Genomic DNA, 25,527 nt, shown 5'->3' with positions numbered 1-25,527 from the left:
AGTCTCTATCTGCAGTATGTAGGCTGTGAAATTAAAATCTGCTCAATTAAAACCAAAACATTTTCCAAAGAGTTACCAATAATATCCTTTATTTTAATACATGCAATGGGAACATAAACAATGTAAAATGGGTTATTTTTCTGGAGGTTTCTCTGGAGCTTCTTCGGTAGATTTAGTGGAGAATCTCTCTGTTAATTTCTTCCACAAACCCTTTTTTTCATCGTCTGTCTGATGCAAACTGCCTGTAAAATTAAAAGAGGAAACAAATCAAATTTAGTGTCATCTTCAAATGAGTGTTTCCTGAGCACCTGTGATAATTGTGGGTTCCTACCTGACAAAAGCACATTACACTCGTCCGGTGTGACTCCAGTGAAGCTCGTTTCTTTCACGCGAGGAAACTGGCCAGACAAGAAGAGTTCTTGATAATAAATTCTTTAACACATTTGATGGATTTTTATGTCAAACAAGCAAGACAAAATATCTACTGAGAATATTTACTCACCCTCTGTTTGTATACGTTGCTGTTAATACGGGCCAAACTTTCATACATCTGGTCGCACTTTTCTGTGTCTGAGATCTGGATGGACAAATGAGTCATAACTTGTTACACATAATCACACCTTTCACAAACCACACTTTTGATATTCTAATTTGAGTCTGAGTTCAAATTTAAGAGGAACACAGAACTCAACTGTTGAGATGCCAATTAGCATTAATAAAGAAAAGCACATTGAACCATGTGTAGGTATGAGCACAGGACCAAGTTACATCTGATCACCTTTAAAAAGTATAGAACATTTGTTTCAACATGGGATGAACGGATGGACCGACAGACACATTCCTTCTTGACCACAATGACAATGATGTCAATAGTTATATAAGACTGCTGCTTCAGAGATGTGTAGGACTGACTTTGTCCTCAAAGATGGGATTGAGAAATTTACAGACTTTAAAATAGTTGGCTTTTTCTTTCTTGCTTTCCTGGCTCAAGAATTCAAACATGAGCCATCTTTGTCACAGAGTTTCCCAGTTGGTGCGTCCCTAACTTTGACACAGATACAACTGATATAAACAAAATACAAATCACTAACACGTAGCAGTCAGCTGTCACAGAAATAATTTTCCTATATTTTCATTACGCATATGTCTATGAGCATGGACCCCTCCGAGGAGTATTAGTACCTCAAATGTTCCAGTAATGAATAGTTAGGTGGTGGGATTATCATCCGTGTAGCTGTAGATGAGCTAAACTGATTTACGTGTGGCTAATAGACTGGCTAACGTCGGTTATCTGGTAAAACAGCAAAAACAGCTCAATTTCAACAATTATAATTAATGAAGACTTAAGGTCGCCAAACAACAGTCAGGATGAGCAAGGTCGACGGCTGTTCTGAATCCGACCCCCAGTTGTCCTTATGGTTAACCCCTTAGTTAGGCTTTAAGTCGTGTTTGGAACTAGCTAACGACAGGCCACGGTACCTGCGTATTTTCACCCTCACGGAAGGCGGCGGCGACTCGCTGCCGAAGAGCAGTCCCGAAATCTCGGCCTTTCCTGGTCTCGTCTCGGGGCCATTCCTCACACAGCTTCAGGAATCGACGGTACCTGGTGGCCGACATTCCTGAGGTGTGTAACGACTTTAGAGTTGGATAACGACGTACTAAGTTTGAGCTTTATCGCACGCCGTAGCCGTACGAGTGCTGTATCCGGTTTGTTCCCCTCGTTGCTACAGTTTTCCACCAGGTGTTGGATAGCAAGATGAGCTCGCCTGACAGCAAAAAGATCTCTTCAGGATCGTCAGGTGTGATGGACTGGATCAGTTCAGCTTGTCGGTTTGCAGCAGACAGAAATGACTTTAGAAGGTGAGTTAATATCGACAATACAGCGGTTTTTTAATGTTAAAGGCTATGTGGTCATTAGCGCCTTAGCTAGCGTTAGCACACTGCTAGTGGAGAGATTTGTCCTTGCCCTCTGGATTTCTGAAGAAAACAGCAATATTATCATATTTAAAACGACGTAATTCACTGTTTGTTTTGTTTTTGGCAAGATAAAACACTGATCTATCATTGTTTTGAATTAATACAATCGACAAATGTGGGTTCACGTTAAATTAGTCATGGGCAGATTATTCACTGCATCTTAAGAACCATGCAATTGAGTTTCTGATTGTTTGAATTTTGGGCATATTTATTTAGGTTTATGTATCCATAGCAATATATATAGATATGAAAGACGACAAAGTAATTGTAGATAAGACAATATTGTAATTATATATGTTATTAGTTCATATCCATATTCATGTATTTTAGGTAGAAAAGGTGTCTGTAATCTGTGTGTGTAATATTTTGAGTACCAGTAAAGTTTAATTGGTATTAAATAAATCCTATTCCGCTCCATTTAATTTTCACCCAATTGATTAATTTGAACTTATGCACATCACTGCAGGAATCAAACGTGTTGCATATATTCTTTTTGATTATGTGGAAATCTTCTTTTTTTTTTTTCTTTGAAGGAATCTCTTAGTCAACTTGGGCTTGTTTGCTGCGGGTGTCTGGGTTGCAAGAAATCTCTCTGATTTTGACCTGATGGCTCCTCAGCCTGTGACATAACCATGTCAAACTCAGGATGAAGGTGAGGGAGAATGACCTGTGCACTGGATTGAAATGAACTAAATTGTGTGCATTGGTTTATTACAAAGTGCATCTGTCTAGTTCATGTTTGGCCTGTGTCAAAAGCACACATCATATACAGTGAGAAATACATAATTGAGATCTTTTGTTTGTTTCAGGTATCTTGGAACAGCACTGAAGAAACAAGGGACATGAAAATTTATCTTTTTGTTACTAGTTTGATATCAAATCCCAAATTCAGTTTCCTTTAGAGTTATGTTTCCTTTTTACAGCCTGAAAACAACAACAATCAGTGTGTCTTGTCCTGTCTTTGACCTGCAGATTATGAAATTGTTTTCATCTTCAACTGTTAAAATGTCATGGCTGCTCTCTGATCAGCTGGGGGGGATATTGTGAGGGGTGTGTTATTTCAGTGTAACTATTTAAACTGTGTGATTTCCGAAGCTATGTCCTCTGAGGAGCTGTGTGTCACTGTGGCTCGTAAGTGTTTGTCAGTGGGAAGGAAATCTCTCTCTGCTGCTCAGTGTCTGGATCTGGCTGCTCAGGTCTCAGCTGTTGATCTGGATGTGAAACCAGCTCTGCTGTACGACAGCAACGGTGCCAGCGCCGAACAGGTGCAGCTGTATTTGAGCTCGTTGCAGTCCTCCCGCTTTTTGTCCAAATCCCTCCTCACACTGGCTCTTAATGGTAACGTTCTTGTTGTTAATCCAGTTTCAGTCAAATCAAATCTTGAACGGCTGCTTCATGATAGCGGTGTAGTTGTGATCGATGTCTGCCACTTGCTGGAGAAGCCAGTCATCGTTGACCCACTCAGAGGAGACCTGAAGAACATCGCCCAACATTTACTGCTGCTTCTGAGAGAGTTTGAAGAACGGAAGGAAGCTGAGAAACCTCTTTATGTTCCAGAGAAATCAGACGAATGGAACCTGTGCACAGTGTTTGGACTGTTATTGGGCTACCCTGTCACGTACTGGTTCGATCAAACCAAGAGCTTTGAAAACTGCCTCTGTATGACCCCCCTCATGGTGACCACAGTGTCAGCAACATGGCAAGCAGAGGCTGGCGGTCACAGATGTTGCTTGTACTCCTTCAGCATCCCCGCTGTTCTGCAGAGAGAGACTCAGTCCAACCTGGAGAACTGGAACCTTCGTCTTCAAGAGAAATTCCAGCAGCAGTCCGTCCTTACGGATCTCACTGTCTGTCGATCTATGGTCACTCTGCCATCAGTCTGCTTGTGATGCTCGCTAGCAGGAGTTTGACTTGTCAATAAACCACAGTGGAATACTTGAGTTTTCCTCATGACTCCTTTAAACTGCAGCTATGTAATTTAACTGTTGCAGCTGAATTTGGAAAACAAAATTTCATTTGAAAAGAATAAGATGGAAAACTATGCTTTATTATCCAGTGGAAATCCTTGCAGTTATCCCAAGGTCAAGTTTTGCCAATTTATTGTTTTTTTAAGTTTAAAGTAACATGTACGGAAAATATTAAAAGTTTGTTCCACTTATACATGAAAGCATAAAAACTTAATGCAAAATTTTATTTTTATGACCAAATTTAGGCGATTCTAACAGTTAAATGAACCATCAGTGCAGGTTCCAGGCAACACTGACCAGCCATTTTTCAAACTAGGACGCAAAGACTGAAAACTCAAGGAAGATCAAACTAAAATTCGTAAGCATTTATTGAAGAAGTGTTTGATTTTCAATTTATTTGAAATAACGCTCCTTGAAATGAACAATATCAGTTAAGAAAGCATCACTATAAATTGAGTCCTGTGCACTAAATCTTTCAACTGACGTGCCACTGTTCATCGTCTTGAAGTAAAACAACTGTAATGAGATACATGAAGAGTGAAATCTAGAAACTTTTTCAAAATCTATAAATAATGAATACCCATCATCACCATATTAGGACCGAAATCTTAAATACAGACCTAAATATTACGGGACTTCTTCACAGCAGAAATATCACTGAAAAAAGCATTGGCTTTTAGTCTCAGCCTCCTGGTATTGTGGATGCTGCTTCGTCAACCTGACTATTCAACAAAGTAACTGTCAAAGCTATTAGTACACCTTCAGACCTGTAACAGCATCTTTGCCTACATTCCACTGTAACCCACTTCTATAAACATTAGAAAGCCTCACAAAAAGAAACATCTTCCCACACGCTACTGCATTCAATTTCAATAAAACGCATCACTGTATTGAGAATGAGTGCTACCAGCTCATTTGCTCTGCCCAATGATCATTTCAGGGCCTCCAGACAGCAGGATGCATCAATTAATTCTCCACTGCAGTGACATATCTGACTTCCGCTAGGATGTATTTTCAGGACAGGAATGGTGCCTTGAAGTTGAATTGTTCTCCAAATAAAAGCTAGGATGTTTTTTTTTGCCCCATTCGAGGAAAAGTGTTGATGCTGGATATCTCCCGTGGCTGCAATGACATCAGCATGTTACAGTTATACAAATGAGGTAGTTTGACAGTTTTGTTTTGTCAGCTGATGCCAACAGTATCTGAACTACATGTCCATGAGCATCAGAGAGGTTGAATGACTGACAGCACTTCACCGCAGCGGCCTTTCACTTTCAGCTCTGCCAGGTGATCTGCCCTCGTGGGACCAATATTCAAGATGGCGACTGGCATTTTCCGATCACTGGCTGCCAGCAAAAATCTGTATCCTGAATAAACCTTGGGATTGACAAAGAGAACACATTTAAATGAATGAGTTCTGCTGCACACAACTATCACAGAGGCTCATACCTGAAGTACTTAAGTAAAACATACCTGCAAAGACGTCCCCGCAACAAGCACTGCGTCTGACTCTGCTAGTCTGTCATGCACGAACTGCACTGTCCCTTTGTTCACAGTGTCACCAAAGAAGGTAACCTCAGGCTTCAGTATCCCTCCACAGTCCTTACAAGAGGGAACTCTGAAGTGAAGAACCTGCTCATCCTCTAAGAAAACATCACCGTCTGGAGCCACGGCCCCTGCCTGCGCGCTCCAGTCTGGGTTCAGTTCTACGAATCTCCTCTGGAGCTCATCCCTTGCTGTGATGCTGCCACAGCCTAAACACATCACCCTATGGAGACACATACGAACACCAGCGTTTACTCTGTAACATACTTCTCTATGACTGTAGTTGTATAATTAGTGGAGCGATGATAAATGTGACACGAGATGCTTCCAGACCTGTGGGAGCAGCCATGGAGCTCAGTGAGTCTCTTCTGTCCTGCCTTTGAGTGAAGAGCATCCACATTCTGGGTGACCAGCCAGTGCAGCTTGCCCCGCTCTTCCCACTGCTGCAGGGCCCTGTGAGCAGAGTTGGGTCGGTGGGAGGAGAACTGCGGCCACCCTACAAAATTCCTGGCCCAGTAGCGCTGACGGGACTTGGCACTGCGGACAAACTCTGCATGTTCCATGGGTCTTCTGTTAGTGCGAGCGTATAGCCCCACTCCATCTGAGCGGTAGTCTGGGATCCCTGACTCTGTGGAGAGACCTGCCCCGCTAATCACAAACAGGCGTCTGGCACGGGAGACAAAGTCCTGCAGCAGCTCCAGGGACAGGACATCAGTGATGGTGCAGGTGGGGACAAACATGTTCGCAGGCTCCGAGCTAGCCCTCCTAGATGGGGCAGTGTGCAGTGTGAGGGCCCTCCGAGGTAGTCTCATCTAAATCAGATCAAACACATCTCTAGTGAGGTCTGTCACAATAAAAGATGTTGTTTCACAGTATATTTCCTCAGAAAGTGTTGTCTGGACAATTATGGCCATTTTAAGAGGGTTTAAAGACACTAATACAAACTATAATATATAGTTAATTTACAAGTACCTCCTTTTATAAATAACCTCTTAATTCCACAGAATACTTCTTGTTAGAATTATGAAAGAGAATTCAAATATAATGTGGTAAATGGACACTTTTAATAATACCTAAATAAAATTAACTACAAAACATGGCGACATTTTTATGCCTATTTAATTCATGATAAATCGACAGAGTATTTACAAAAAACACATCTCCTTTACCCAGCAAATTCTTGTGATGTCACGGTAGGTTGTCTAGCAGTTACACATCTGCTACATATCACACCATGGCACAGTGAAACTTACATTTTAATGTACTAGATATGCATGTGGTTATGCACGAAGGAAAATAGTTAAAAGGTACCGGATAGTCCAACACTTTCACGCACGTTTTAGCCGGTAACTAACACCTACACAATCGTAAGAAGCTATCGAGCTAACTATTCAAGCTAACTTTACGTGTATTCGATAATTAGCTTGTGTACCTTACTTCGACTAAGAGCGGTGGAAGCTGGCACACGCTGCTGGCTGCAAGTGTTGCCAAGTCCTCACAGTAAGGAAAGTAGCTATTAGCAGTGTTGCTAACTCCTCAGTAAGAAGTAGCTCGGTGCCACGGGCACATACGCAAGCACTGTCAATGCTATGATTGGCTGCGTAGCCTAAGTGTACCGTATCGTATCATTGGCTGGACACCTGTCACTCACCGAGTCTATACACTGCACAAATTTTCTTGTGCGCCGATTGCGCAAGCGCGCAGTCGAGAGGGAACATTGATCGTTCTAATTACTCCCACTCGAGCTCTTTGACGAACAACCGTCTTTTATTTTTCGCTCATCAAGGCAAAAGACAAACTCGACAGTGACCCCTGGTGGGATCCCAGTGGTAACTACAACAAACTGAAAATCAGTACAGAAGCACAGTCAGGGCCGTTTCTAGTTTCGTGGGGGCCCTAGGCAAGATGCTGTTTGGGGGCCTCTAGTTTGTCAAACTTTGAAGAGATTCCTATCCCTTTAGATCAGGGGTGTCCAAACTGGTCCAGTAAGGGCCGGTGTGGCTGCAGGTTTTCATTCCAACCGAGCAAAAGCAACACCTGATTCTACTTAAATCAACTAAGCTGTGTCCACACAGCTCATTTGTTGGATCAGGTGTTGCTTTTGCTCGGTTGGAATGAAAACCTGCAGCCACACCGGCCCTTACTGGACCAGTTTGGACACCCCTGCTTTAGATGGTCTACTATGCCACAATGTATTGCACTTCATGAGCAAAACAGGCTACGGGTAAAATTAAACATCTTAAGTTGAGCCACTCAGGCAAGGTAAACCGACTTAAAAAAAATTCTATGATACAAGGAAGAGAATCCTGTATATGACAAGAAATAGAACAGATTGAGTACTTATAAAAATGTTTAATTTAAATAAGAAAATCCAACAAGAGCAACAATAATAATAAACCAACTCTTAAATAACACTTAAATAGTCTCACACTTATCAGCATAACACCTAATAATAACACGCATTATTTACCGTGAGAGACAGTTCAGAACTAATCTGAAAAGGCCATCTGCCTACTGCATCAGTCTTGAATGAATCAGAGAGAGCTGATGGCCAGTCAGCTGGATCTACAGGTTTAGCAAAAACGGGCTGCTGACCATGTAAATGTGCAGGGGATGCTTCATAGATAGATAGACACCATGGTGCGGTATATACCACACTTTTCCTGGTCTGCCTTGTAACTACTCTGGAAGCACCTTTTCTGCATATCCCTTTTCAATGACATCATTTAGACAACTTGAATGCTCCTTGTGAAACCCTGGGTTGCTCATGAACCTTTTCCTCAGTCCAAGTGTCCTTTGCTTTGCCACTCTAATGCTATTTGGTATTTGAACATCTGGTCTCTTGAAAGGCAACTTAATGCAATACCTCCCATCCTGTAGAGTTGCAGAGGATTCCATAATCCTTCTATCTTCTTGAGACATCTCTTTGTCCTCCGAAGACTGTTCATTAAAGTCATGTTTATACTGATTATTCAGCATGACTTCAAAGTTAGACACAGAAATTTTATTCATGACAACAGAGGAAAGCTTCCTTTCACAAGTGCTGCCATTTCCACTTAAAGGCCCATTGATGACCCAGCCCAACACTGTTCTTGTAGCATATGGACCATGTTCACAACTGTTCACCACTTCCCATGGTTCCACTAACCTGGCAGCATTGGTTCCTATCAGCAGGTCGACATTGGCCTTCATGGAAGAGATGTGAACCTTGGACAAATAAGGCCACCTTTCCAGATCAGCAGCAGTGACAATGTTGTTTGGAGTGACTGGCATCTCCCTCTGTATGAGTACTTCAGGCCGGGGATAAAAGTTCTTTCCTTCAAGACCTGCAACCTCCATTCCAAACAAAACATAAGTGGGAACAACCTTTTCCTGTCCCATTTTTTTCAAGAGAAAGTAAGTTCTTTTTCCTGTGATGTTCAATCGCTGCATGAGGTGCTCAGAGCAAAATGTAGCTGTGCTACCAGGATCCAGGAATGCAAATGTCTGAATAATTTCAGTTCCTTTTGTGGACTTGACCTGCACTGGGACAATGGAGGGACTGCAGCGGTCATTTCATTATGTCCACATATCTGGGAGGAAGTTGATGGATTCACTTCTGGTGGCTCACCTGTCTGTTGTGACTCAGCACTGACCTTTGGGATATGCAGTGCAGTGGGATGTTGATGATCGCAAAGCTCACAGACCAAGCGTTTGTTACAGTCACGGCTTATGTGCCCAACTCTTAAACATCCAAAACATATTCCTTTTTCCTTTTGGAATCAGATCTTCTCTCTGTGTTTTTTACGTTGGAACTGCTGTCATTTCTCCAAAAGGTGAGCACGTGAACAACACAAAATTTCTTGTTTCTTTGCATTGTTTGTATGAGCATTTTCTTCAGATGCATTAGTAGACATTACTGTAGTGGCAAAACTACTTTCTTTCCCTCTGAATGTCTTTGTTTGCATTTTGAATTTGTTGCAGGGCTTTAAAGCAGTTACATTCTGTGGTATATGTGCTTCAATCTTTCCAAAAATTGGATCAGAAAGGATCCTCGCATGTTTCTCCAAAAATGCAACAACGTCAACAAAATGAGCCCTCTGATTGTATCTTTCCATAATATCATGAGCAACAGATCTCCATTTTTCACAAAGTTTATCTGACAACTTGGAAACGACTGTTTTCATACTGCTTGGCATGTCCAATTCCTGCATATGAGGAAGCTCTTCCGTCATATTACAGCACCCACGTCGGAACAAAGCATTAGAAACAGTTTTTGATGGGCAACTAACTTTACACTTAACTCCCAAGATAATATAAGTCATTGCTTTACATATTTTAAAGAAATATAGCGATTGCGGTTTGCTTAAAACCAGCATACGTATGTCTTCCCCCCTCAGTTTTAGATATATTGATAATTGAATAAGATACAGATAATCAGTTCAAGGGTTTGGAAAAACTCCTACAATGACGTAGCTACATTTGAATTTATTCTACACACTGTGACATTACAGTTACATCCATTTTGTGGACATGTGCAGCTGTGTTTTCTCTTTGCTGCTTTTGCACATAAATTTGCTATGTTTTGAAGAAAGATTTTTTTTTTTTTTTTTTACACAAAGCAGTTGTATGGCCATCTGAAAGTTTGTAAAAGCTTTTTATATCGTTCAAAAATGAGGTCAGAACAGAAAGAAATGTTATTGAAAAAAAAAAAAACAGTTGCACAAAGTCCCATGCCTTTTTGTACAAAAACAGTCCAGCAGCAGGGTTGTGATTGTTGTTTGGATGAGTGAGGGATCGGTGATAATACTGGTGATGTTTTCAGTCTTCATATATGATTTCAGTCTCTGTGTCCATCAGAATATGCTGCAAACGTCTTGATTACAAAACTCCAAGATATCTGTTGAGAGAAAAATGAATGTACATCCATTATTATCATCAAGAGAGCCATGACTTGCAGTACTCCACGTATTTTAGTGCAGTTGTACCAGAATGGGTGCAGTTGAAGACAGTTTCTGCTCGACTATAGAACTCCTCTCCCAGGATGGAGCGGTAGTCCATGTGACTCGTGTGGACAAAACACTGCGTGGCATCTTTGAACAGCAGATCACTTTCTCCATATTGGTGAGACTCGAAGAGCTTGAACTCTGTGTTTGGGTTGGCTGCCAATGTTTCCTGTGGGATTTAAAAACATTTTTTTTAATATAGAAAGAAAGAAAGAAATCATTGAATGCCTGCCACTGCAAAATCCTCCAAGTGGCAAAAGCACACGCATTCTCTACTAAAGTAAAACAGATTCTTGTGTACAAAAGGACTCTGGTAACACTAGAAAAAGTGATTCAATTCATTTACAAAAGTGACAGCTTATTTGCTCAGACAATACAAATAAAACTCATAAAAAGAAAGGCTGCCTTCATAAGCTCACCTGTGACTTCATGAGGAAGTCATACACTCGCGCTGTGAGCACCGGTCGTGTCATGATGGTGTTGGGAGGTATGACTCCCAGATTACAGCTCTCCCACTCTGACAGTGAGGCCCGCCGTCCATCTCCACAGAGCAGCTCAAAGTCTGACGGTGTCCACCCTTCTGCCCAGCCAGTGGAACTCAAACCTGAAGTAACAACACCCAAGAAACACAGAATTTAGTAATATTTACACATATGATCATGAAACTCTTAAAAAGGAGTATCTTACTGAGAATATTGTCCTGAAGGTTGTGCTGCTCAAGGAAGGCCACATCGCCGTAGCTTTTGCCACTGGGATCTCCGACCAGACACCTAAGAAGTATCAGACTCAGTTCAAGCAACATGAAGAATATATTTGAAATTGTTACCCTAGAAACATTCATCCACACAGACAGCCTCTCCCTCTCTGTGACAGAGGAGGAGGCAGAGCAGTAATCACTGAAAATGAATGAATGAACCCCACAGAATGGTCCCTGAGATGAGATGTTGACATTTTCAAAGAAAGCTCCATAAATGCTAACAGCTCACTCTTTAATAACAAAACCACAAAATCCTAAACATTTATTTATGATACTATCAATGCTAATATGCCTGACTTTTTTAAAAATCAAGGTATATATGTATATATATATTTACCAAGTATATTCTAAAAAAGAGGGCGGCACGGTGGTGCAGTGGTTAGCACTGCCACCTCACAGCAAGAAGCTAGGTCAAAGGATCTTTCTGTGTGAGTCTCCATGTTCTCCCTGTTCCTGTGTGGGTTCTCCCTGTTCCTGTGTGGGTTCTCTCTGGTACTCCAGCTTCCTCCCACAGTCCAAAGACATCAAGAGAGGACGAGGCTGATTGATACTCTAAATTGACCGTAGGTGTGAGAGTGAATGGTTGTCTGTCTCTATGTGTTGGCCCTGAGATGGACTGGTGACCCGTCCAGGGTGAACCCCCCCTCTCACCCGAAAGCCGCTGAGATAGGCTCCAGCCCCCCCCCCCCCCCCCCCCACGACCCTTAACAGGAATAAGCGGAGGAAAACGGATGGATGGATTCTAAAAAAAGAGCCTTGCAATGTTAAAAAGTGAAATTAATTCCTGCATATCATGCGTTGAACTGCTCCTAACTCTACTAATATCTAATTCTTGGGCTGCAATGCATCTCATTTGAAATCTCATTTGAATCAGTGTTGTCTCTTTTTGCATAATCTTGTTGACAGTTGGACTCAAACAAACAGACCAAGGAGAAAATGAATCCACAAAATAAAAATACACAAAAAGAAAAATGCATATTCAATCCCATATGTGTCTATATATTTTTCCAATTTTCTGCAAGGGATTAATAAAGGATTACTCTACTCTTCTCTATAAAATCTGTTCCTTTAAAAGCGCCACAATATTATCATGTACCTCAAAGCCCCCATGTTGCCATAGTAACGCTCATTGTGGTTGTCAGCACAACGTTTTGTAGCGGCCTGTCCAACGCCTCCCATACACACTTTACAAAGATCCCCCTGAGATCCTGGAAGACAAGCTTTCCAAAACACCTCCTTGTACACTAACACAGGAGAGAGGACGTAAAAGACATACCAATGAGACAAGCTGCAAACAGAGAGGTTTAGAAGTCGCACCACACATGAAACATGGCATTTTTATAAAAAGAGGACAAAACAGAGGGAAAAAAGCAGCTGACTAAATTCAGTCAATAATTGTAGTCTTAATAGCAACAGCACCTTTGTTTGGATCACAAGGGGAGCTGCTGTTGTTCTGCTCCAGGCTCAGCGTGTGTGTGTATGGCAGCAGCCAGCCTGCAGGGCTGTACATTTGACCATGGCAGGAGCGACGGCCTCCCAGGTTCCCGATGAAAATGTTTCTGCTGGATCGCTTTGCAACCGCGACACCCACCACTGAGGGTAAGACTGAGGAGAGCGATAGAGGAAGGTTTGGAGAAAGTTTGTCGAATTTGTTTGAAGTTTAAATGACCTTACCGTCCGTCTCTAAGTGGGTTAATCCTTCAGCCAGCATACATTTTCTTCCTGAGAGGAAAACAACACCAAATTAATACTTTTGAACTGTGTCCAGGGGGGAAATTTAAGAAAAGGCCTCGGTAGATAACAAATGTGAGTGGAGCATTACCGTAATATTCTGTGACGACAGGGACAAGACCACATTTCCCTGCGATGAACGAGTGTGTTGCATCCAGTGAGACAGCATCCACCTCGTCTTTCTGTACCAATTGAGAAGGATACAGGTGATCATGTAGAACAGTGTCCCTGTGACAGGCTGTAGTTTATATGACATACCTTTATCTTCTCCACACACTCACGCATCGACAGCGCTCGAACACACACCAGTGGGTCTGACTTTATACTGAGGGCCCACTGCTCACATTTCTTCTGCTCTGCGTGGCTGATGCAACACCACCGCACCACACTGTCCTCCAGTGAGCTCCCTGCATGCATGGACACACACACACACACACACACACCCTTCCAGTGAGGCGAAACTGATCTACTTCAAATACAGAAGAATTCCAACAAACACCAGTCAGTGGAGCACCTTCATGTCCAAGACCTTTGAGGAGTGCAACATAATCCAGCCCCAACACCTGGCTGACATCCATGTCATCCACCAGAACTGCCAGTTTATCTGTGACATCTTTAAAAAGAAGGTCATTTTCCCCAAAAGAAGAGGAGTTGAAGAGTTGGAAGCGTTGCCTCTCTCGTCCTCGTTGGCCAAACAGCATCTAAAAAAACAAAACAATTAAAAGACATAAACAGGCCAACACAGGAATTGAAACAGTATTTTTTAGGCAAAAGCCGAAAAAAAGAAAATGATGGAACACAAAAAGTATACCTGGACTGTCAAGAGAAATTTACGAGCAATCTTGCGGAAGTTTAATCTGGTGACCATGCCTGCACCTGGACCGCGTCCCAGATTACAGGTTCTATAGTGGCTGAGAGGAGCTTGTGAACCATCTGTGCACAGTAATCTGAATTTGTCCTTCTCACTTTCTGAGAGAATAAACGGAGAATGAAAAAGAGAGGGGAGCAACAAAGCAACAGGAAGCTGGATTAATAAAGTGGGGCTGAATGAATCAATGTAAAGCAGATCTAAAAGAAAATGTTGCCAACCTTCAATACTCTCAAGTGCTAGATGGTCGACAAATGCAACATCTCCTGACCCACCCCTGAGACATCTGTGGCACAGCAACAGCAGTTATATTACGAGACAGGACTTGATGACTCAGGTTGTGAAACAAAGCAGCTGGACGTCTTTGTCGAGAGCTTGCTGGTCCTTTCCTGCGCCTGACCTGAGAGCTCCCTGGCTGTTGTAGAAGGGCTCGCTGTGGGACGTTTCACAGTGGTAATTCTTCTGGCGAATGTAGGATTTCTGACCTCGGCACAGAGCGCACAGAGGTGGCGCCATGGCAGCAGATCCAGGAATACAGCTGGCGGAGAAAAAGGTGCTGACGTCTTTCAGAGTGGAGAAAAACAAGGCAGTGAACAACCAGAAAGAAAAAAACTTTTCATAGACCATCACATTAAAACATTGCACTGAGCTATTGATTGCTCCTCATCACCTTGACTGAGCGGCTGCTCCTTTGACCAGCTCAGGTAGTTGCGAGACAGCAGGAAGCCGAGAGGAAGACTCCATCCAGCTGTCCACCGCACCCCACTGTGACAGCTCCTTTGACCCTGCAGGGATCTGATGTCCAAGCTGCTGTTTGTCACCACGGCCACAGAGAGAATACAGCCTCCTGCAGGACTCAGTGTGGACACACACAGGCTCAGATAGTGAAGCTGAGGAGAGATGCTGTTCAATCATGTGGAGTAAACCTACCGTCACTGTATATCTCCTTAGCAATGGCCACAAGGCCGAACTGCTTTACAGCAGAATACACTTCTCCTGCGTCTAACGTCACGATATCTGCACGATTAGCCTGAAACAAAGAATTCACAGGGGCAGTTTAGAAAGGAAATGGATTGAAGGTGATGTCTCCAAAATAAGGCAAAATGCAAAAACAAAAAAATAATCCTAATTATTTTCTACTATTACTGTTATATTTCAAACAAAATACGGATGTTTTGCCATGTGTATTGACCTGAAGTTTTATTTCTAGACCGTGTAAAGTGAACTTACACAAACACATGAATAGTTGGTGAATGATTATCAACTATCCTTTCAATTTACTTTGTCTCATGTTATACAAATTTTCAGGAATCTATCAGCCTATGTTTTTCGTCTCTATGTAAAAGCAGATTTTAGACATAAACAAAGCTAAATGTACTGTTGTGTTCAATCTGGAGTCATAAACCTCCAGTAAAAGTGTCTCATTACATAAAACCTCTCAAGAGAGATAATTAACACCAGCCGATATGTTTTCTACTGAAAGTAATAAAAGCCTTCTGACTTTGTGGTTTAGCAACAAAATTAAAACCAGATTTGTACTGAAATACCATCATGAAAAGGTTTTGTAGACTAATTAGTGACAACATATCTTCGTTACCACAGGAAGGCTGATAATCCTCTTCTTTTAAATACAGTAGGTCTTCATCACAGCTCTTCCTGGATTCTCCTAACATTCATTTCTCAACCTGAATCAAGTTAAGTATTTATCTTCATTCTTTGCTGCCTCAAATTTACAAATCCTCATGTCCTCCCTGCCCTTCCGAATATGTCCTCTGTGAGATGTCACAGGACTAATTTATGCGTGATTGATGAATTCTCTCAAATAATCAATAAGTGGGGAAATGCATTATTGCCATTTTGAATCCCACTGCAAAAATATTTGACTGATCGAAGACAGATTCAAAAACATCAAGTTTCTTTACCTGCACATTTTCTTTCTGCAAAACTAAAAGCTGAAATCTGATCAACTGCCGATGGTGTGTAGAAAATTAAATCACCTTTCAATGTTTCCCCCACAATCCAGGACCTGTTATTGTTTTTGGTTGCTATATGAATCATACACATATACCAAAGAACGTTATTTTCCACTAAAGATTTCCAGCATCTATTGCAATCTGACCTTTTTTCCTCTGTTGAAAGTTTTTTTTTAGGGCCTGAGCCTGAAGGTACTTCAGGCGAAGACCCTATTATGTTTTTAACTTGTTTTTTCCTCATCTGAATCAAGCATCATATCCTGAACAGATCGTTAGTCACCCTGAAGCAAACGGATTCTGCGCTGAATAACGACAACATAACTGGACTTATCCCCAGGACCAGACCCTGATGCGGCCCTTCGGGTGAGGGACTGGTGGCTCACCCTGATCCTACTGACGCAGTCTGTTGTGCTGGATGCACGTATGCAGGAGAGCCTGGCAAACGCTTCCACAGCAGCTGGCGGCAGCACCGCCACCAAAGCTTTAGCCAGTTCTGCACACTTCCTCTGTTCAGGATCTGACACTGTGCACCAACGCATCTTCTTAGCTGTCATGCAAGAAATACTGCGGATTATTGCAAGGTAGTTTGGATTACTGCAGTATGCAGTATGTATTCATGCTTTTTTGAACTGCATATATTTCTGAGGGATTTTCTGTGTGTGTATGTGTGTGTGTAAATGACAAGAAATAATATCTGATATTGAAAGGTTAAATATACATTTCAACTGTTGTCATCAGTTTATTAGTGTCTACAAATAAATAAGGCAACAACCTTGTTGCCAGTAAATCAAACAAAGAAAAGGACAAAACATTAACATGAAATAACTTAAAGTGAGTAAATAAATTACTTCTGTAACGCTGCTTACCCCTGACGCAGCAGACCAAGATGAAAAACAGTGAAAGGGCATTAAGTCCTCGCATTGTGTCCAGCTGTTGTTCGAAGACCTGGACAAACCTGTCTTTATGTTGTCTGCAGAAAAACAGACAGCTGCCCTTTCTGCTAGTCTGAATCCCCGAATAGACTTTTAAGAAGTATTAAAAGGCACAAGAGAATCTGACAGCAGGGAAGGGAAACAGAAGAAGTATTGCGCAAGGGCGGATCCACTCAACATAATGAAGTCGCTTTTTCACACATGTGGAAAATATTTAGCTACATCCGTAACAAGGACGACCCCCATCCAGAGTTTGTGTAGATTTACAGTGTGGGTGCAGTGGTAGAGACAAGCTTTAACATGCTTTATGTTGAGTCTTGTCACAGTCAGTCATAAATCTCAATACTGTTTCTTTACAATCCGGGTGCATTTTAGAAAAATGTATTAAAAAAAATAATCTGGCTAAAAAATTTTCAGCTGGAGAGCAGGTTTCTACTTCAGCTGTCGAAAACAATCCTGTTACATTGATGAAAAGACAGATGAACAAAAGTGGAAGTAATCAACAGGTGGAAGCCCTGCTGGAGTGTGTTTGGACCTAAACGGTTTCTCGTCATGCGGTAAACACAAAGCCTTCCGTCTCGTCTGATTGGTGAAAATAAACTCCTGAAGAGTGTAGGACAGTTTTTAAATGGTGGATCCTTTCTGCATGTAGCCGCATTATTGGCTTTCGTGCTGCCAGCTCCGTGGACAGCCTCTCGATGCGCTCCTCCAACTGTCAACACACGAAATCAAACCATCAATACTGCATGACTTTGAGAAGAGCTAACATGTTGCGAGAGCAAAGATCTTCTTACCTCCTTCAGCTCTTGACAAACGCTGTTATGTTCTGCTTGTTCGTCTTTTCCGCTGGTCTGCAGCCAACTTTGTAAAACCTCTTTCAGTCTTTGCCATGCCCTGAACAGTCAAAGATCCTCCAATGTAACACAAACAACCGTGAAAGTCAATTTGAAATAATTCTCCTCATAGATTAATTTACCTGAGCTGCGTCCTGTCCTGTCGGAAACTTTCCATGTCTGTCTGAATGCTCAGCAGTTCTCTGATCAGTGAAGAAGTCGGATCGGTCGCTGAGTCTTCGACTTGAGTTTCTCCACCAGTTGCTCTCAGATGAATCCCTTAAATAAGGATCAGGGTTTATTTTGATGAAAAATTCTGACATTAAATGTGATGGTTCAAATGTTGTCCAACCAAACCTGCATCATCTTTAGGACTTGAGCTACTGGAGTTCCCCACCTTGATAAAACACAAATAAAGAAACCCTGGTCACATCAATTTGACTTGGAAGCATACTGATGCCTGTCGGAGTCAGAGCGATGATTACCGTCTTAGTCTGTGAGGGCATGAAAGCAGAAGGAGGTAGAAGGAGGTCTGAGGTTTGAGGGGACTCTTGTGTGGCAGGACCACACATACCGACGGTAGCAGGAAGAGGGTGCTGTGAGGGACAACTGAGCTCAGAGTGTGGTGGACCTGATTTGGTGTAACTTTGGGTGCTAAAAAAAGGGAGAGAAGTATTTGACAGTGAGAGATTGTCAAGATCCAGGGAGTCTCGGAGGAAGCAGCACAGACCACCCTGGACTCGGCACTCCGTCTTCACGTAAGGAACTACTTGGAGAAAACTTTCACAAGCAGTCAAAAAAAGTGAATGAGATGCCGTACCCATCATGTGGCGACTCTTTCAGCGGTGACACCAGCAGGTTCTCGCAGCGGCGTGGCTGACGCCGAGGCATGCGAGAGGAAAGCCTGCAAAAAAGACAACTTGTTAGAACAAACTGTTGAACAGACTGTTGAACACCTGTCGCACTCTGAATCACACTCACAACTTGCTGAGTTCTCCATCCTCAGCCTTCTGCTCTCCCACGTTAGGCGGGGAAACATGTTTTGAGCGAGGCAAACAGAAGGTCACACTCTTCTTCTGTGGTAGTACTCGAGCTTCTTCCACACTGTGTGGTTTATTAAGAGCACGGTTCTTCCAGTGCATGGCGCAGCGCTTAACCACTCTCTGAATATGTTGCGATCTCTGCAGGGAACAAGCAAGGTTGATCAAATGCTGAATAAAACCATCAAATTTTAACTCCGCTGAGAAATGTACAGAACACACTTGATCCAGGCAGCGCTGCGTGAGGTTAGTAGTGAGGTCGTTCATGTGAACAGCATAAGTCAGGATGCAGGTCACGCCCTCCCTCAGCAGCTGGTCTCTGTAGACCTGTGCAGCTCTGGCCGCCTGCTCCCGCCTCCTGCGCTGCTCTTTCACCAACAGCCTCCATGCACATAACACCTGTAGTAGGTTTGCAAGACATCATTGAAACACATCAAATATTTGTCTTATTAGAGCTCGACTCTCTAAAGACAAAAAGATGTACAGGCATGTGTTACCTTGGCCTGAAGAGTGAGGGACCAGTGCCAGAGAGCCGCCTCTGTCTGTTTAGACTCTCTCCGTCTGTGCTGCAGCTGTTAGCAGAATGTAACTTAAGTCATGTCCGGTTTAACTCCACTAAATCAAAGCGAACATATTGCGCTGACTTCATACTAATCCTCCATGTAGGAGGTTTTCCCTCCAAGCTGTGGTGTCCAATGTAAATGAGATACTCCTGTGATTTACTTGAAAACAGGACCAGCGAGTACCTTAAGCAACTGTTTCTGAGTCATTTATGACAAATAAACTGATGTCAATGTGTCTGACCTTACAAACAAACCTTCATTTTCCACTGGTCAAAGTAGGTCTGGCACACCCTCAGTCTCACCAACAAGATTCCCTGTCGTTTCATCACCTTTAACGGAATCACATTATCAAGAGTTGATGGGATGAAAAACAAGCCAGTGATATTGTTAAGGGATAAAGACGCTTCTCGACCTTGTATCTCAGGACATGGTGGTGATACTTGGTCCAGGCTCTCAGTGCTTTACACAGTACTTTGGAGTCATAGTGCTTTTGGGCTTTTTCCATATTCTTCCTCTCCCGCTGCACCTCTCTGCTCTCCTTCCTCCAGTGTCTTAAGGCCCGCAGCAGCAGTACTGATCATAATGGACATTAAAAGTACATACATTCAGTATCAATACCATTGCTAAAATAGCAAAACTCCCCTGCAGGATTGTGAGGTAATTAAGTTCTCATGAATGAGGTCTTTAACTGCTTCTCTTGTTACCTTGATTTAAGGTCATCTGAGCCTGTCTGAGAGCTGCCCTCTGCTGGCGGCACTGTGACACTACATGTGTTGCTACTTCCCTCCAAGCTACAAAGACCTATAAAGATTTAGAGCAAAGTGAGCAACCAGGAAGCACCCTGCTACAGGAGTGACTGTGATAGCAAAGCTGAAGAGGGCACCAGGATGCTTTATAACCTGGAGCTGGAGGAAATGCTGGTAGTGACTCTGTGCTTGTCGCTCGTTGAGTCGGACCTCCGCCTGCAGCACCGCATTCTCTCTCCACACAGACAGAACCTTCCTATGGGGAGACGTGAGTCCAACTGATGACACGCACGAGAATATACACACACATATCTTATTTTTTGCATAAATACCTGAGGAAATGGTTAATTTTCTTTCTGTGAAGTTCATCTGCATGTGCACGGACCCAGGACATCTGTTGCTGGTGTTTCTGAGGATGTGTCAGAAATAAAATCATCTCTATCAATCTGAAAATACGAGTCCCGGGTATCGCATCACCCGTTTTTGATAGCAATGTACCTTCCAGGCTCCATAGGCGCGTTCAACAAGTTTAACATCATGGTGATGCTGCATGTGGTCCAGCCTGCCCCTCTTCAGTTTCTGTCTCTGAACAAACTGATCAAACACACAAGAGTCACTGACATACATGAAACAAATCCACGTCTGTCACCGCTTCCTGAATCTGAAACATAATCACACCACTGGTTCGATGTGTTGAGTATTTATGAGAACTGCAGGAATGGTAGGGTTCAGGATAAAAAACATCTGGACAGAAAGACGACCTCAAAAGCACCTTTTTCCATCTCTCCACCGCCCACCTCATGCAGCGCAGGTCACCCTGACGACAAGCCTCCTGCTCTTTGTTCCTCCTGAGACAAAACCAAATAAACAAACCATGAGCTAAAACAACACAACACCCCACTGGTGTTGCGCTGACAGTGCCTCACCACTCTCTCATCTCCGAGCTGATCTCCCTCCACTGTGAAACTGTCCTGTGAAGCAGCCTGTGCAGGTACAGACGCTCCGATGCCTCCTGCTTCTGCTCTTCTTCAATCTGCTCCTCCGTCCGTTGCCTCCAGCGAGTCCAGGCTCTCTGAATGAGGAATCGCGCCTCATGATGGACGGCCTGAAGACAGCAAGTAATCCCTCAGATCCTGACACGCAGATGTGCTATCAACCACCGCCAACGTTGGCTACGTTCACATCGGAAACCTCTGGGATCCATTTGGATTCAATTCTTTGTTTAGATGTTCATGTTATACACAGAGAAGCACCCTGTTGTACTGAAGTAAACATTATTGGAATCAGTGTAGGGCAGAAAAAAATGAAGACGGGGTGAATGATATTTTTTATGAAGTCATTTTTAGCAATAGCTGCTACTTCTTTATGAAAATGTGAGTGTGTTGAGGCAAAGTCTGGATCCCCTGTTTGCCTGCATCAACCAAACTATCGAGTAGCACCAACAGCTAACAACACAATCAAGTGCACTGTAAAACTAGCAGCTGTTCCAATCACAAGCACTTTGTAGGTCCTTTTTCCTGTTTCTATTCACAGAGAATGACTCCCGTCGGCTCTGCGCTGCAAGTGTCGATTTAAAGTAGAGTGAAATTTCCCCAATCAGAATGGAAAAATATCAGATTCCATGTGATTTGTGCTGTCCATATTGTTTGGTAAAAAGATAAATAAATAAATATACAATCAGGTTTGATTGAAGGCAGCCTTTGCGCATCCATAAAAACATCATACCCTCCTCTCAGCCAGCATCTCCAACTTGTGTCTCTCTGCCCGTCCCCACCAGATGTAGAACACCCAGCTGTACTGACGCTGCCTGACAACAGGAACGAACACACAAATCACCGCCATGGTTACAAAATCAATCAGAGCAAGAGGACACGCCTGGTCACTCACCGATTGTACGCGTCTGCCCTACATCTCCTCAGGTTTTTCAGTCGTCTCTGCAGCGTAAACACAACCCAGGACTTGAGGTGCTGAGACAGCGAGTGCTCTGTAAACCAGACGTCTGCACGGAGCTGCAGCTCCTGCAATGAGCATTCTGAGGATTAAACTGCACGTTCATGATGCCAGCTACAGCCACCAGAAAGCTGTGAGGAAAACATTTTTACTGGGATATTATAGTGGAAAAAAGAAAACATGCTGTCCAGGTGAAAGCGATCCAACAGATTATTTTAAAGTTAACCTGAAGTCTGGCGTGACAGACAGACTCTCATCTACAGAATGACGTACTAATGGTCAGTGAATCTCACTCTTGTTCTAGATCTGACAACAACAACTACCTGTGTGTGTCTCTGATCTGCAAGTTTCTCCCTCCAGTGGTAAAAGCAGCTGCTCAACAGGGAAGTACTGTTGGGGGAGTAAAGCCATCACAGTCAAAGTCCGAATCCAGATAATACACACAACCGTAACTTTACATCAAATGAGAAGTTTCTGAATATTTACCTGTATTTTTTCAGGGCCATTTCTGTCAGTGGTTGAACACTCCTGTCTTCAGCCTCCTCCAGACGGTGCTGCCACAGCCTCAAATACTTCCTCATCATCTAAGAAGACACAAATGACTCGTCATCTCTTTTACTGACGGTGTAGTTTAAAGATGATAAGATAAAAGAGAACTCATGTATTACAGTCTGGTGGCAGTGTTGGACAGCCAAGTTGTTGTTCAGTCGGTGTGCTTTGCTCCAGATGACGTTCAAACACAAACCCTGCAGTCCAGCGCGCTGAAATAAGAATGAACAGCGATCAGTTCACGATCAGCACTCAGGTGCAGCTGCTCCGTGTTCCCGATCTCACCTGTAGATGATGGTGGTGGTGTTGACTTGCTATTCGGCTTCTCTCCGCTTCTTCTCGGCACGCCGTCACATCTACTGATGAGTTCAGGAAGACATAAGTGTCCTATAGGTGCAAGGATACGATGAAGATCCAAGGGGAACTGAAACATGTTTTAATTTTTTTTAATTCCTGAAAACTGATCGTGATTCCTGATCTAATTTTTTTACAGGCAACCCCAACTCAAACGACATGTTTCACAATACTGCCACATTTTGCCAACTCCGTCCAACTCGTCATAATGGAAATCCATACTTCTTCACTCTTCAAAAGTCCTGTTTGGAGAGGCAAAGAAAAATAGACTTCCTGTGTATAATATTAGTCCGAGCTAACTAGGAAGTAGCAGGGTCCCCTTTCAAGGATAATAAATTGTATGGTATTGGATCGGTGTATAGATTCGTATACACACACCAACACGGACCCTCCACGTTCAGAATCAGAACAATTGCATCTGATTATTAAAGGAATACCGCAACTTTTTGGAAAATAACCCTGTGTGCCATCCCCTCAAGAGTCAGACAAGAAGACTACCTTTCCCTACATTTGTAGACAACTAGAGGTGCAACTGCAACCCATCATGCGTACTTGGTAAGCAAGGAAGAGGATGCTTATTTCTGGACAAACCAAGACCCTGAACCCCAACTGTTCCAGAAGATGACTTCTGCTGGGCACGCTAACACTTCCCACACAAGAAGAGATGGGTATCTATCATTTTGTCTGGTTCTGGGGAGAAAATTTAATCAGCACATTTCCTGAAAGGTTGCCATGTTTCTTTAAAGCTTCAATTATGCATAAGCGGACATATGTAATGACGGATACAAGCCCTCCAGCGCTGCAGCGCTCTACGCTGACAGCTCCCAGTGGCAAGATGCCTAGCGGCTTGCAGACACTCTTCCTCATTCCGTTTGCGATGCAATGCGCTTATCCAAGTTCTCCAACACACTTTCATTAGGTGAAGACAGGCAGCATGCTCAGCCACAGCTACAGGGCCAAAATCAGAAGGAAACGTGAGAATCATAGCTTTAAAAAAAATAGAGTGGACACAGCAAGGAATTCTAATTACCTTGTGACTCTTTGTTGGTTTGGCGATAAGACACAAAACTTATCCACTGATGCAATGATTTTCTCTTCAGTCCGATGAGGAAATGAAGTGAAGCTTTGGATTCTTTCTGTCTCTGGCAACAAGCAGCAGCGTGCATCTCTTTCCACTGAAGCCAAGCCTTCATCACAGAGAGCACATCATCACTCAAAGTATACAAAGAACAAGGGGTCTCCGAAAGTAACGGAGTCAACGATTGATGTTGGATCGCATCTTTACCCTGCTCTGTAGAATCAGGATCCGATGCTTGAGGGCTCGCTCTTCAAGAGAGCGAATGTCTCGATCCTCCTGGAGCCTTGTCTGCCACAAACTCCACGTTGAGCTGGAGAAGAGCAGGATCAGGAGCAAAAACGTGTCACAGAAAATCTGCCAAACACCGCTGGACTGCTTAAAAACCGAATCGACATACCGCAGAGTTGCTCGTTTATTCTGCTCAAGAGCTGACTCAAGCATTCTCTTTTTCATCCGCCTCATCTCTGTGAAAATCTCCCACCTTTCCCAGAACCGGAACATTCTCTGCCTGTCAGCTGGCGAAGGAACCAGGTAGTTAATAAAATGAGACATCTGACAAAACTGTGATTGTGCGCGTCGTAATCTTACCAAATGATTGAGCCTTTTGGAGTTTGTTCTTCTTATCAGCCAGCAAAGACATAAATGTTCTCCAGTGGTGGAACGTCATGTGATACAGGTAAAATCTAGAAGACAAGCCACATCATCAACGAACACGGTCTCAAACCATCAGAAATCCTACGTGATGTCATGGATGCTGACCTGTAATGACACTCAGCTCGCAATGTAAGACTCCACTCCCTCCTGGTCACCCACCACTCATCTCTCCATCCTTCAAAGGTTTTTCGCAACATCACACTGTCATAGTGGGACCTGCACATTAATCATCACTCTCAATCTACAGACAAAGAATGACATTAATGTGAAAATGACTGCGCTTCATTGTAAATAAAGTGTTACTTGGCTTCATGGGGATTTACTCGGCCAAAAGTATTGCGCAGCCATATCTTCAGGAACTTCCTTGCCAGGTGTCTGCACAGATTGAAGAAATCAGATGGTAAATAACATGACAATAAAATAAACAGCAGAAGCAGTGTAACAAATTTAGCACCTTATTCTCAACTCTTTGAGTCTTCCACCTTTGTTCCAAGTGTATCCAACCCTGTAAGGGATCTTCCTGGTGTGACCTGAGCGAGTTTCTTTGGTTCCATCACCAGGTTTAGCACTGCGTGGTCCAGTTCTTTGAGGATCTGCCTTTCTGGAGTTATTTTTCATCGTTTTTCAAGTAGCAGCTACTGTAAATGCTTACGGATCCGAAGCAACACTCTCCGAATAGAAGCAACCTTGTCGAAAAGGCATTTAAAGGATCTTTGATTCATGTAGAAAATAAAATAGAGAAAATTAATACCTTCCATCGATGTTTAGAGACTGCTTGAGTAACTAAGAACCGCGCATTTGTTTTTCCTTGTCATGTGATCGCAGATGTGGCGCTGGGGTTTGTTTCATTCATACACTTGTCAACTGCGGTCGTTCCCTCTCTAAGAAACTTAAAACATGCGTAAATGATTAGCGGTGCCTGTTTTAAAGTAACGAACGTACCCAACAACATGCACATTTCAGACTACACGGCTTCACGCGAGGACATCCCGTGCGGGCGGGCTGTGCAGTGTCCTAACCAGGAG

At 43.0% G+C, this 25,527-nt stretch overlaps 6 protein-coding genes across 11 annotated transcripts; 2 read left to right on the top strand and 4 right to left on the bottom strand.

Annotated features, from left to right (window-relative positions):
- Window positions 1–60: 60 nt before the first annotated feature.
- uqcc2 (ubiquinol-cytochrome c reductase complex assembly factor 2) lies at window positions 61–1,758 on the bottom strand. The gene is made up of 4 exons (XM_086199489.1): window positions 1,480–1,758; window positions 503–577; window positions 332–398; window positions 61–242 (listed from the first exon to the last, which is right to left on the bottom strand). Exons 1-4 carry the CDS (start codon window positions 1,615–1,617, stop codon window positions 133–135), a joined length of 390 nt encoding a protein of 129 aa, XP_086055615.1. The 5' UTR covers window positions 1,618–1,758; the 3' UTR covers window positions 61–132.
- tomm6 (translocase of outer mitochondrial membrane 6 homolog (yeast)) lies at window positions 1,315–2,933 on the top strand. Its single transcript, XM_086199490.1, has 4 exons — window positions 1,315–1,624; window positions 1,731–1,860; window positions 2,511–2,629; window positions 2,787–2,933. The coding sequence occupies exons 2-3, from the start codon at window positions 1,757–1,759 to the stop codon at window positions 2,605–2,607; spliced, it is 201 nt and encodes a 66-aa protein (XP_086055616.1). The 5' UTR covers window positions 1,315–1,624; window positions 1,731–1,756; the 3' UTR covers window positions 2,608–2,629; window positions 2,787–2,933.
- Window positions 2,934–3,074: 141 nt separating this feature from the next.
- Window positions 3,075–3,936, top strand: c3h1orf74 (chromosome 3 C1orf74 homolog). Its single transcript, XM_086199486.1, has one exon. It carries the CDS (start codon window positions 3,075–3,077, stop codon window positions 3,864–3,866), a length of 792 nt encoding a protein of 263 aa, XP_086055612.1. The 3' UTR covers window positions 3,867–3,936.
- Window positions 3,937–4,147: 211 nt separating this feature from the next.
- On the bottom strand, window positions 4,148–7,267 carry sirt4 (sirtuin 4). Of its 5 annotated transcripts, none has more exons than XM_086199483.1 (4): window positions 7,141–7,267; window positions 5,823–6,301; window positions 5,418–5,712; window positions 4,148–5,321 (listed from the first exon to the last, which is right to left on the bottom strand). In XM_086199483.1, the coding sequence occupies exons 2-4, from the start codon at window positions 6,299–6,301 to the stop codon at window positions 5,169–5,171; spliced, it is 927 nt and encodes a 308-aa protein (XP_086055609.1). In that variant the 5' UTR covers window positions 7,141–7,267; the 3' UTR covers window positions 4,148–5,168. The 5 variants fall into 5 exon arrangements, with proteins under 5 accessions (XP_086055609.1, XP_086055610.1, XP_086055611.1 ...); XM_086199484.1 differs by lacking the exon at window positions 7,141–7,267 and adding an exon at window positions 6,659–6,869; XM_086199485.1 differs by lacking the exon at window positions 7,141–7,267 and adding an exon at window positions 6,743–6,869.
- A 2,456-nt stretch (window positions 7,268–9,723) lies between these two features.
- Window positions 9,724–16,730, bottom strand: sxph (saxiphilin). The gene is made up of 17 exons (XM_086199480.1): window positions 16,670–16,730; window positions 16,187–16,350; window positions 14,761–14,860; window positions 14,501–14,677; window positions 14,231–14,393; window positions 14,052–14,116; window positions 13,774–13,931; window positions 13,477–13,663; window positions 13,221–13,369; window positions 13,054–13,144; window positions 12,906–12,953; window positions 12,651–12,836; window positions 12,328–12,475; window positions 11,162–11,244; window positions 10,894–11,078; window positions 10,457–10,643; window positions 9,724–10,368 (listed from the first exon to the last, which is right to left on the bottom strand). Exons 1-17 carry the CDS (start codon window positions 16,722–16,724, stop codon window positions 10,325–10,327), a joined length of 2,190 nt encoding a protein of 729 aa, XP_086055606.1. The 5' UTR covers window positions 16,725–16,730; the 3' UTR covers window positions 9,724–10,324.
- sfi1 (SFI1 centrin binding protein) lies at window positions 16,535–25,496 on the bottom strand. Of its 2 annotated transcripts, XM_086199479.1 has the most exons (31): window positions 24,957–25,493; window positions 24,806–24,877; window positions 24,608–24,718; window positions 24,437–24,531; window positions 24,246–24,363; window positions 24,056–24,158; window positions 23,801–23,957; window positions 23,557–23,718; window positions 22,702–22,772; window positions 22,536–22,628; window positions 22,354–22,451; window positions 22,191–22,257; window positions 21,805–21,935; window positions 21,643–21,724; window positions 20,844–21,022; window positions 20,690–20,765; window positions 20,416–20,511; window positions 20,250–20,326; window positions 20,071–20,173; window positions 19,876–19,972; window positions 19,584–19,744; window positions 19,426–19,500; window positions 19,106–19,180; window positions 18,831–19,007; window positions 18,550–18,749; window positions 18,389–18,472; window positions 18,054–18,222; window positions 17,926–17,965; window positions 17,712–17,847; window positions 17,530–17,629; window positions 16,535–17,447 (listed from the first exon to the last, which is right to left on the bottom strand). In XM_086199479.1, exons 1-31 carry the CDS (start codon window positions 25,118–25,120, stop codon window positions 17,286–17,288), a joined length of 3,531 nt encoding a protein of 1,176 aa, XP_086055605.1. In that variant the 5' UTR covers window positions 25,121–25,493; the 3' UTR covers window positions 16,535–17,285. The 2 variants fall into 2 exon arrangements, 1 of the variants encoding a protein (XP_086055605.1); XR_015112108.1 differs by lacking the exons at window positions 16,535–17,447; window positions 18,054–18,222 and having other exon boundaries at window positions 24,957–25,496.
- Between the last annotated feature and the right edge of the window lie 31 nt (window positions 25,497–25,527).

The sequence above is a fragment of the Aulostomus chinensis genome, chromosome 3, assembly GCF_037954235.1.
Source record: "Aulostomus chinensis isolate RoL2024-O1b breed Wild chromosome 3, RoL_Achi_v1.0, whole genome shotgun sequence".
NCBI lineage: Eukaryota > Metazoa > Chordata > Actinopteri > Syngnathiformes > Aulostomidae > Aulostomus > Aulostomus chinensis.
The sequence above is the reverse complement of the archived record's forward strand: the minus strand, read 5'-3'. Positions and strand labels throughout refer to the sequence as shown.